At 30.9% G+C, this 11,340-nt stretch overlaps 3 protein-coding genes across 3 annotated transcripts; 2 read left to right on the top strand and 1 right to left on the bottom strand.

Moving 5' to 3' along the window:
- The first annotated feature begins 6 nt into the window (after positions 1 to 6).
- Positions 7 to 2,537, top strand: LOC120279368 (protein unc-13 homolog). Its single transcript, XM_039286292.1, has 3 exons — positions 7 to 537; positions 612 to 795; positions 2,177 to 2,537. The coding sequence occupies exons 1-3, from the start codon at positions 532 to 534 to the stop codon at positions 2,254 to 2,256; spliced, it is 270 nt and encodes an 89-aa protein (XP_039142226.1). The 5' UTR covers positions 7 to 531; the 3' UTR covers positions 2,257 to 2,537.
- A 4,624-nt stretch (positions 2,538 to 7,161) lies between these two features.
- LOC120279492 lies at positions 7,162 to 9,180 on the top strand. Its single transcript, XM_039286423.1, has 3 exons — positions 7,162 to 7,476; positions 8,628 to 8,707; positions 9,039 to 9,180. The coding sequence occupies exons 1-3, from the start codon at positions 7,227 to 7,229 to the stop codon at positions 9,117 to 9,119; spliced, it is 411 nt and encodes a 136-aa protein (XP_039142357.1). The 5' UTR covers positions 7,162 to 7,226; the 3' UTR covers positions 9,120 to 9,180.
- Positions 9,181 to 10,419: 1,239 nt separating this feature from the next.
- LOC120279370 (3-hexulose-6-phosphate isomerase-like) lies at positions 10,420 to 11,340 on the bottom strand. The gene has a single exon (XM_039286295.1). The coding sequence runs from the start codon at positions 11,202 to 11,204 to the stop codon at positions 10,560 to 10,562; it is 645 nt and encodes a 214-aa protein (XP_039142229.1). The 5' UTR covers positions 11,205 to 11,340; the 3' UTR covers positions 10,420 to 10,559.

The following is an 11,340-nucleotide window of genomic DNA, read 5'->3' as shown; positions in this document are numbered from 1 at the left end:
CCATAGAGCAAAATTATTATTTCCTTCAAAATCATGCAATTCATTTCGCAAGGTTAAAGTTTGACTAGCAACTACTTACACGGACATTAGTGCCTTTCTTACTGTTCTTGGATTCAGATTTTTTGTAAAATATATAGTCCTTTAGGGTTTTCCTTCGGGGGTTTGAAAGGATTGGATGTAGTATCTTCTGAAAACCTTGATATATAATTCTCCTGGACATCTTCTCATGATTTTTTCTAAGGATTTCAGATGTGTGTTCTTCGATTTTCTCCTGATTTCATATTAATTCAGTGTATACAAGAAGCATGATAAAAAAATATCAGATGGGGTACCTCTCACAGTATCTTCATCAACAATATACATGACATTGTGATAAATGACCACAGGCCATTTTTTGCGTATGTTTCTGGCCAAAATATCTTAATAGAAAAATTTTTCCAGGATCTTTTTGTGGCAGATGGTCAAGGGCTCCCGCGCTCAGTGGTTGAGAAGGAAGCAAATTTAGCTCAGCAGGTCTTAGACTTGTATGCAATGAAGGTAGGTAAACTGAACCTTGAACTTATCAAACAGTTACACAAGTCTGAATATTTTTTTTTATGTTCTTCTTCCAGACTGAAACTATAATAGAAATGTTGAGGAATGTAAGTGAACAAGTTTCCGATCTACCTTATCATAATAATCGTAGGACCAGAAGTGCAAAAGATACTTACACTCTTCTACGCATACTCTGCCATAAGAAGGACAAAGATGCCTCTAAATATTTGAAATTGCATTATCAGCTTCCCAAGTCTTCAGGTAAGAGCTTCCTCAGAGCTTTATATTTATAGTCAAAACAGTCACAAAGATTCAGTTGCTTTAAATTTTCTTTGAGAAAATTTCTTGCATGCCCCCACAAAAATGAGTAATTGCCAATATGCGCTTGTAATATTCATAATTGCTTGCATACACTGCCAAAACGCTTATATTTGCTTATATACTCAGTTTATATATCCCAATGGTTGAAAACCAACTTGTAAATTTTATAAAATAACAGATTTTTCCTTGACCTTCTGTCTTTTCTTTCCCTCTCCCAAAATATAGTTAGAGAAAAGCTTTTTATATTCTTTTTCATTGGCTCCTACTTATAAAACAACATTGCTTTTTGCATACATATAATAGCAATTACTCATTTTTGTATGGGTGTATATAGGAAAGCAAAACAAATTTTCTTTATCTATCATTTTTATGGTGTAGTTGTGCTTTCGGTGTTTGAACTATAGCTGAAAATAAAGAGTTTGTTTTACTAAAAGGATCAAGAAAGAAATTTGAATTGGGACAATGGCTGCTTTAATGTTCATAGTTTAGATATACTTAGTTTTTTGTTTTTGGGCCCAAATGAATAATAAGGGCATAGTTCAAGGTGCACTTTCACCATTTTTTACTTAAAATGCTCTCAATCTTACCGGTAGCATATTTATAGGCAGAGGAAGGGGTTGAGTCATGGGATGAATTCTCGATTAGCTTTTGAAGTTATCATCACCCATGAAGGCGCCGATATATATACATATATGTAGAATATGGGGAAATTTTTTACTATACTATCATGTGGTTTGTCTCTTTATCAATTCAGGACTTATGGTTTGAATTGTAACACTATGCTACCTTGTAGTCTAAACCGATTGTAAAAAAGTACCAAAACGTTTAATTTTGTTAAATTAAACCTGAATTTAATTTTTTGCCCTTATTTACATTACTAAAACACATGCTGATTAAGAACCATTCAAATCTACCGCCAATTATAGCTTGAATGGTTTTTAAATACTATGCAAATAGACATGAATGACTTTTATTAATGCATATTTTAATAATGTAAATAAGGGTAAAAATATAAATTTAGGTCTATTTTAAGCCACTCCAGCAAAAATTAACGGAGTTCAGCGTTTTGGCAATTACAAATGGTTTAAACTACAAAGTACTAAAGTGTTAGAACTCAAATCACTAGTTCCGAATTAATAAAGAGACAAACTACACGGTAGTTTAGTAAAATTTCCCCTAGATTATATGATATGTGTCTATTATGATCCGGGTGCTTCTTCGGTATCCTCACGTATATTATACACATATGACATGTATCATGCGAGAAAAATAAGGCATTGAAAGGAAGGTCATTTGACTATAGCATTTCTTTAATTTGCAGATTATGATGACAGTCTAACAACAAATGAAACAGCATCGAAATCACCTCTTTCTAACCGATGTTTTCCGAAGAAGCACTAGTGTCAACTGGACAGAGAAGGGTCAGAGCAGCTTTAGATCAATAAAATCGAAACTGCATGGAGTAACTTCTGAGCTCAAGCTTGCACCATGGTGAGCATCGAATCATTCGGATGCCTCTGTGTTCTTCGTCGTGTTTCCTTGTTGTTGTACAATAATGTTTCAATGCATCGAAGAATCTATCAATGAGCACAAATGCAGTTTTGCAACTGTGGATTATGAACTCTGAAATGATCAAATTTTTTCTGCCATTCAAATGAACTTGATGAATTTAGTTTGTTGTACATTATGATTTATTTGTAGTGTATTCCTTGCAGTTTGCCAAGTTTATGCATGATTCTTTTTAGGGCTTCTTTTGTTATTTCAAAAAAAAAAAAATCATCAGAAAATTATAAAAATATGACCAGTCATTTGGATTATAGTGATGAATTGGTATATATGAAACTGGTGTAAAACAGTAAAGGGCATGAGTTTAATGTTTCACATGTTGGCTTCTTGTTGACGGTTTCTGCAAATTATTTATTTATTTATTTATTTTTGCTCAATGAACCTTCTAAACTATAATTTTAACTTATCTTTCCTACAAAATTAAAACAAAGAAATAAGACAGCCTGCAATCTCCGATATATATATATATATAATAAAATGTTTAAATAATTTGAACTTAAAAACCTAGTAAGTGTGAGAAATCACTGTTTTAATGGTTGACTGATTAACGTATTTGATTTTTATGTAAAAAAAATGAGATTTGATTTGATAATATATAATATATGATTGAGATGTGAATAGGTTAATTTTTTTTTTTTAATGTATAGTTAATGCGTAAATAGGGTGTGCTGGGTTTATCCCCAAAATAATAATAATAATAATAATAATAATAATAATAATAAATAAATAAATAAATAAAAATCTAGATTGAGCAAAGGTCAAGCTCATAGTGACGTGTATAAATAATGATTATGTCAAGGATTACAAATATATATATATCAATTCAGACTTTGAAAAGTTGGCCTTTTTTACGTTTATTAAATAAATATTTTGAAATATATTGTATAAAAATAGCTAAGTTGTTTTTTTAAGCCAAGAACTAAAGTATATAAATGGTCTGTTTGCACATAACTTTAACGTGCTGTACACAAACTTCATTTTCGCTCCTTAAAACTTTATTTTTCCAACTTTTTTTTTTAAGTTCAGTTTCACTCTAAAATATCCCACCAACTCTATTCTCTGTCTTCAATATCATAAAAAAAAAACTTTGCCTTAAAAAAATCCACATGTTATTTGGCTAAATAAATTTTTATAATATATTCAATTAATTTTCTGCTCATTCATATCCCTATATATGTATGGCACATGTTCGATAGAGAGAGAATAAAACAGGTGCATAAACAATACCAGAATTATTATACTAGGTGGTTGTTTGGTTGACATTGTGTAAGCAATTGTTTACAATACTGTAAAACTTATTTTTTTTTTTTTTAACTGTTCATAATATTGTTTGAAGTAACTGTTTAGTGTTACTATTTACTACTGTCAATGAGAATGAGTGATTTTGCAGTCGTTGGATTCTGCGCTAGATTGCTTATCTGTAGACATTCGTAGATGACTACCCTCAATATTGTAAAGATCGCCAGATGTCTCTACGACACTCACAAAGTCAAACAATCAAGACAACCAACCAATTAAACAATTCAATCAACCCATAATAAATCACAAACAGCACACACTAATTTATACGTGGAAAACCCCTTCGATGTGAAGGATAAAAACCACGAGACCGTTCAAGGAGTCCACCCTTTACTTCTCTTATTGATAAATTGAGGACAAAAGAACCCTAAATCAGTCAACAAAGGATTCACAACCCACCAACAATTTTCAAGAACAATAAGAGATCAAGATAGAAAGCAAAAAGTGTAGAAATCACCCAAAAACTCGCTTGTACTATTAAAAGCTGCGTTTCTGACCAAAACCAGAGCACCTGAGAACGATCCGACTGTTCAAAAATGAAGCCCTTCTTGTCAGGAACAAGCTGGCCAAATTTGAGCAAAAATCGGACCACGGGAGCACCTCCGATCGTAGAGTTGATCAAAACTCGCGCACACAAAACCGGGAATAACAAACCCTCTTAAAGCTCTCTCTTCTTTCGATCGTCATCGCCTTTTTCACTGTAGTCAGACCAAAACCAAAGAATAAAATCACCAAAAGAAAATTCTCTTGAAACCCTAATATCAATGCCAAATGGACCCTAGAATAAGAGCATACAAAGTTCAATATAAAAGGCCAACATAAACAACAAAAGCAATATGAAATATTGCAAATATGGGCTGGACCCATAACAAATATATATATAGACAAAAGGTAATCTAGGTAAATCCCTAGATTACTGTTCTCTATGGATGTTTGATTTAAAACCAATAGATCATTATTCAATAGTTGTTTATTATATAAATACTATACATCATTTACTGTTTATGATACTGTACAACATTGTAGAACGCATTTTTATTAACTATATATATGATGATGAAACCACTACTGTAGATATTTTTGAAATCTATGGACGCCACTATATAACCGGTCCTCCTATATTTATATAAAGAGAATGCAAAAATCTAAATCCAAAAGGTCGAGGGCACTTTCCGAAAACCAAAAGGAGAGTACCTGACAGCCTAAGCTAGTTCGGTCCTATCTCAAATGGCATTTCCGTAATTATAATGCAATATCGTGGTCATTCCGATAATAAAGTTTGGTTTAATCTTTCCAAAAGTTAAGATAAAATTCGAAGACTTTTCTGGGTCCAAAATGAAGCATTTCCCGAAAAGTGCATGAAAATTAGATTTTCTTCCAAGATTAGTTTCCTCCAAAAACAAATATCAAATGCTGACGTGGGGAATAAAGCCTAAGATTTTTTTTGGTACTTTTTAAAAAAAAATTTAAAAGCTAAGATATTTTTTTTAGTACTTCTTTTTTTAAAAAAATTTAAAGCTAGGATATTTTTTTAGTATTTTTTTTTTAAATAAAGCTAAGATATTTTTTTAGTACTTCTTTTTTAAAAAAAATTAAAGCTGAGATATTTTTTTAGTACTATTGTTTTAAAAAAAATTAAAGATAAGATATTTTTTAGTACTATTGTTTAAAAAAATTAAAGCTAAGATATTTATTAGTACTTTTTAGTGGGGAAATAACTGATATATAAAATATATAATTATATTAATTTTGAAAAAATAATCATTGGAATATTTTTAAGTTTTTAATAATTATGATTTAAGATGGAAAACTATTATAAAAGAACTCACAAAAAGTTTTTTAAGTATTTATTTTATACTGATTAAATCAAATGGATTACATGAGTTTAAAAAGGCCAAATATGAGTTTTTTTTTTCATTTTATATATATTAAAAAAGGTGATATTTATTTTTTATGATTACTTAATTTTTTTTTTAAATATATATATTTGTTGCGTTGATGTGCCATTTTCCAAACATGCTTTTGTTATTTGGTGACACAACGTGAGTCCTCTTAGATATTTTTTTGTGTTTGATTTGATATTAAAATTAGACTTTATATATACCAATAAAATCAAATAATTATATATTTATGAACAATACATATACTAGGCAAAATTATTTGTATACATAGAAAGAAAATGATCATGTATATATCCTTGTGCAAAAAATTATTAATGAAATTTATCTTTCATATATACCCTTCTCTAAAATTTTAGCAATAGCCCCATTCTTCATTATGAATTTTTCATGGTAAAACTACCAAAAAAAATGCAAACATAATTATTAGAAGTTTAGAAATATATGAACTAGATTCAAAACTATATTTTATTATATTTTGATTTTTTTTTTTTTAAAATTCAGGTTTTTTTAACGAAAACAACAAACATACCTATGGGCAGAGATATTGATCATCTAGCTCATGATCTCTTACTCGAGATATGAAATTTGGGTAACAAGCCCACATTTAAAATCGAAGACTCGTTATCACCACTTTATCCAACAAGACTCTAACTTTAGACCTCGTAAATGTCTCACACTCGTTTCTCATAATGAGAAAATACTGCTGGGTATGAACATTTTGTTACATTCATAGATATTTGAAAAGATCATGAAACATTGTGTGTACATTGTTTTTAATTTTTTTTGCCTTTCATATAATCCAACTATACAGGTAAATTTTTTTATATGACACCAAATTATGATCTTTTTTTTTTCATTTTGGAGTTCAAACTTCAATTTGAATCAAAATAGTTACTCAACTTTAATTTTGTTTTACCGAGTGATCATATGAGAGATTCCAGCCTATTTTTAATAATGTATATGCCAAAATTCTATGCCATCATAATTCTATCTCTTGTGTTAATAGAGAATTTTTGATATTACATTATTAAAAAAATAATCCTGAATCTATCTGGATAATCCTACGAATGAAAACAAAAATTAAAAGTTTGAATAATCATTTTAATTCAAATTAAAATTTGGACCCACTATTAAAAAAAAAATTGACATAATTTAAGGCGCTATAAAAAAAAAAAAAAATTACCCGCGTAAATACTCCAAAGTATGAGGGGCAATTTGGGTTAAAAAAAAAAAAGTACGCTGACAGCTAGAGCAAGCTAGTTTCATTACTGGAACCCGTGGGGGTGGGGGTGCCGGGTGGTGGCATTTCCACAATTACGACCAAACGGACAGGGTACATCCGTAATAGACAAAGTTAGGCTTTCTAAAAGCGCATATAAAATTCAAAAAACTTTTTAGGACCTTAAAGTAATTTTACCATAAAAAGGGCAAAAGTAAAATACAAATAAAAATAAAAAAAATAAAAAATATCTAAAGCTGACGTGGCGAATCAGGCCCAGATATTTATCAAAGTGTGATGGTATATAAAAAAAAAAAGAGGGTGTGTGTTTTGGGGGATGTTCAGAACCGGTGAGTTTGGAGGGCAAATCTGGACCGTTGAAACCGATGGATCATTGTGAGGGAGTGGAGATCGACGGCTCAGGAGGGGTTTGGACGGATGAGAGGCATGCTTCGTTCTTGAATCGCATGGAGGAGAGCTTCATCAGAGCAATGATCGGCTCCGGCGAAGCCGCCGGTGGCCGGCGTGATCCGGCGGAGAGGCACCTCCTTGAAAGCACGGCAGAGTCCGGCTTTAGCCGGAGCCGTACGATTCGGGCTCATCGTACCTCGGGATCCGCACCTTTGAATATCAACGGTGAGTTGTTTGTCTTTTGCCGGAAAACCATCAACTAAATTTTTTGTTTTGGTCATTTATATTATATTATATTATGAAAAAATATTTTGGAAAATTAAATTATGTGTATAAAAAGAAAAAAATAAATTAGGAAATAACAAGAAAATATTACTGATTAATTAAATTGTTTTGAATAATATTAAAGCTTTAATTTGTTTTTTTGTTTTTTTTTTTGGCCTGTGATGTCTGAATTATGTTTTGTTGTTTTTTGGATTGGATTTATGATGCATGTTTACAATGAATCTGAAACTTGAGATGATGAGAAATTGAAATTAAAGTATATAATTTATTAAATAATTTAATATATATATATATTAATAAAATAGATAAATCACCCACCAACGTAGTAACAATAGATAAGAATAACTGTTGTGAAAGTGGTAAATATATATATACACATGTATGTTTGTGTTCATTAATGTCTCACTAATTGAGAAGAATGTCTATAAATTAAACTTAAGTTATTTTTCAATCAAGATATTATATATATACATTTATGTTTGGCTTAGATAACGCATACTGCACGTCATTAGAGTAAAGAAGTTTTTCTAGAAGTATCATTGGATATTTTATTTTGTAGGTGTATATTTTTTTTATTTTTTTTATTTTTTTTATTTTTTAAAGTATTTTGTAGGTGTGTTTTAGTTAAATACCAAAAAAAATTGGGGATCATATGTAACAAAAACTTTTTCCTTAATTCTTTCTCAATAAATATATATATATATATATATTTGACAAATGTGATAAGTACATATAGAATAAAAAGCATGTGCATAAATCAGAAATTTGATCATTGAGTTTATGTGTCCTCACCTAAAAACATAATGTTGGACTGTAAGTCTACACTTACAATCGAAGACTAATTATTAGTTATTACACAATGTTTAATAGAATTTAAATTTTAGCTCTTAAATCCCAATATTAATATTTTTCACAGTGGGCGAATACTGCTGGCCTGTGAAACCTTTGGCATATATATATATATATATATTAAAAAAATAAAAAATTGGCCTACATTTAAACTTTTAAATCAAATTAACTCTCTATTATCAATTAAAAAAAGGTCTGAGTGTTTTATTTATATTTTAAATTGTTTGATTTTCTTTATCAAGAAAATGGTGCAATGGGGAACGCAAGCCGCAGGGCTGGATCTGGAAGAAGGCCAGTAAAACGGTCTGATTTGGAGGACCAGGTTTGTAAATTCCTTACCATTGTATAAAAAAATATAAATAACAAAAAAAGGGGGAAAAAGTAGAAATTGTTGAAAAAGTTCATGAATTCTGGGCAACTTATTTAGTAGTTTGTGAACATTTTTTTATTTGAACCAATTAGTATTTTATTATCAAATAGTCCCTCAAGTAATTTTGAATTAAAAACAACAAATTGTTGTAATTTTTTTTTATGGATTTCAAAAACTTGCATGATTATATAGTTTAATTGAATAAATCATAATTATATATATATATATATATATTATAAAAAAATAATTAAATTGTTTTAAAATTAATAATATAAACATGAAGGTGGTGCCTGAGCTTGAAGGATCAATGAGGGATGGAGTTGAAGGGAAGAACAAGAATTGGAGGAGAAATAGGAACCTTTAATATTATCTCATCAAGAGAGCACCAAATGAGTCCAAAATGAAGGGTTGAAGGCCATGTCTTTTTATATCATTGTATATAAATTAATATTTAACTTTCATCTTTCTAGTTCCCAGAATCCCAGTTTTTTTTTTCGCAGAAAATTTTCCCATTTTTATTTGTTCTTTTTATTTTCTTTATTTCATTTGTTTAAATTTATGTGTATTCATAGTTTTAAGTGTGTGTCTGAATTTTTAAAAAGAAAAAAAAGGAAAAAAAAATCTTTATAAATTTTTGTTGAGTGTTTAACACATATTCTATTTTCTTTATTGAAAAATTTTATAATTATTTTTATATGCATATTATAAGAATATCATTAATTGAAACATTTGTCGCTTCATTTAAAGAACTTCATTGCGCCAAGATTTCAACTTTCAAAATAAAAATAAATAAATAAAAAAAGTAATTTAGAGTAGAAATCACTTCATTTAATTTATACAGTAAATAAAATAACAATTAACAATCTCTTTATTTAAATATTTCTCTCTTTAAATAAACACTTGAAAATTTAAGACAATGATAATATTCCAAATAATATTCAACCAGACATTCCTTGTAAGTATATTATTTTTTTTAAAAATATTAATAAGTTTTTTTAATTACATAATACATCGCTCTCACTATGTTATTTTTTAAAATATTAATAAGCAATGTTAAAAAGATAATAATAAAACTAAAAGTTCAATGATTCAATGAAAGTGAGCATCTCATGCAAAGTCAATGAGTGTCTTTGGAAAGATAAGAAGCAACTCAAAAGCTTCCACATGCTGTCTCTCTTTCTGTTTTTGGCATTGGAAAACACACATAAGGCCAAGGGTGGGACAAAGGAATACTATTAGAGTTTTTTTTTTTTTGTTTAATAAAAAAAAGAATATATTAGATTAAATTAGTTTATGGCATAATTTATGTTTTCTGTTTTGTTTAATAAAATATGATTGTTTTGTTTTTTAAATTCAGGATATTGATGTTTATGATGTGAGTTTACTGTTGTGTTGATTTATGAACATTTAATACTTGTCTGATATTTTATAAAAATATCTTGGCTAATATAAATGACTAAAATATCTTAATATAGATTTTTTTTAATATAAGATAATAATAAAATAAACAAATATAAAATTTCCTATATTTTTTTATAACCTTTGTTTTTATTGAGTTGCTTGGCCACTGTTGAGCTTTTTGTGTCAAAAATAAATATGAAAAATTTAAAAAATTTACAAAGATAAATAATAAATATGAAAATTGTTATATTCACACATCATCATACACAAACAGGATTTTCATATTCCGAATAATAATAATAATAATAATAATAATAATAATAATAATAAAATCTTTTAACATACCACAAACCAAACCATTATAATACAAATAGGCCCATGGGCCAAAATCCAAAAGAGATAACTATTCAAGATTGGTGTGGCGAGAGCGAAGTTGGGCCGGGCTTTGGCCCAAAACCTCAGCAAGCCTCAACACAAGCATCTCAAACAACACAAACAAAGCCCCTTCGTATAAACTACCCATCGGTAACCTCACCGCCAGCGGAGCACCGGATCCACCCTCCTTCTCTTCATCATCAGCCATCGTCCTCGCGGGGAGATACGCGATGGCGTCGGCGCACCGGCGAGCCTCGCTCTCGGATTCCGGCCTGGCAGTGATGAGAACAACTCGGGCTCCGGCGGATCTGGCCACGTGGCAAATGGCATCGACGGTGGAGAAGCCGCCAGGGCCAGCGGAGGCGATGAGGAGGTCGCCGGGGGAGGCGGGAGGGGTTGTGACGTCGCCGATTGGGTGGGCGGAGAGGCCGAGGTGGTAGAGACGCATGCAGAGGGCGCGGAGCATGAGGCCCTCACGGCCGACGCCATGGACGAAGATCCGGGCCGAGGAGGAGGAGGAGGAGGCGGCGAGGGAGATCTCGGAGAGGAGGACGTCGATGGGCGGTGGAAAGGAAGAGGAAGAGGAAGAGGAGGAGGGGATGAAGATGGATCGGATTTGGTCGAGGATTTGGGAGGCCATCGTCTCGGCGTCGGTGTGGCTGCTGCTGCTCATTGTTTTATGGATTTGGGATTTAGAGAAGGGCGTGGTTGTGGCTTTGGATTGTTCTTTTGTTTATCTCTTGGAGTTGGCGGTCACACACTCTTTCTCTCTCTCTCTCTCTCTCTCTATCTCTCTCTTGGTGTTTGTT

This window comes from Dioscorea cayenensis, chromosome 16, assembly GCF_009730915.1.
Source record: "Dioscorea cayenensis subsp. rotundata cultivar TDr96_F1 chromosome 16, TDr96_F1_v2_PseudoChromosome.rev07_lg8_w22 25.fasta, whole genome shotgun sequence".
Lineage (NCBI taxonomy): Eukaryota > Viridiplantae > Streptophyta > Magnoliopsida > Dioscoreales > Dioscoreaceae > Dioscorea > Dioscorea cayenensis.
The sequence above is the reverse complement of the archived record's forward strand: the minus strand, read 5'-3'. Positions and strand labels throughout refer to the sequence as shown.

Bases quoted from the DNA above. Each gene is read 5' to 3' on its own strand.
- LOC120279368 (XM_039286292.1), top strand. The intron at 796-2,176 runs GTAAGAGCTTCC...TTTAATTTGCAG, and splicing joins TCAGCTTCCCAAGTCTTCAG to ATTATGATGACAGTCTAACA.
- LOC120279492 (XM_039286423.1), top strand. From the start codon at position 7,227: ATGGATCATTGTGAGGGAGTGGAGATCGACGGCTCAGGAGGGGTTTGG. The intron at 7,477-8,627 runs GTGAGTTGTTTG...TTCTTTATCAAG, and splicing joins CGCACCTTTGAATATCAACG to AAAATGGTGCAATGGGGAAC. The intron at 8,708-9,038 runs GTTTGTAAATTC...ATAAACATGAAG, and splicing joins GGTCTGATTTGGAGGACCAG to GTGGTGCCTGAGCTTGAAGG.
- LOC120279370 (XM_039286295.1), bottom strand. From the start codon at position 11,204: ATGAGCAGCAGCAGCCACACCGACGCCGAGACGATGGCCTCCCAAATC.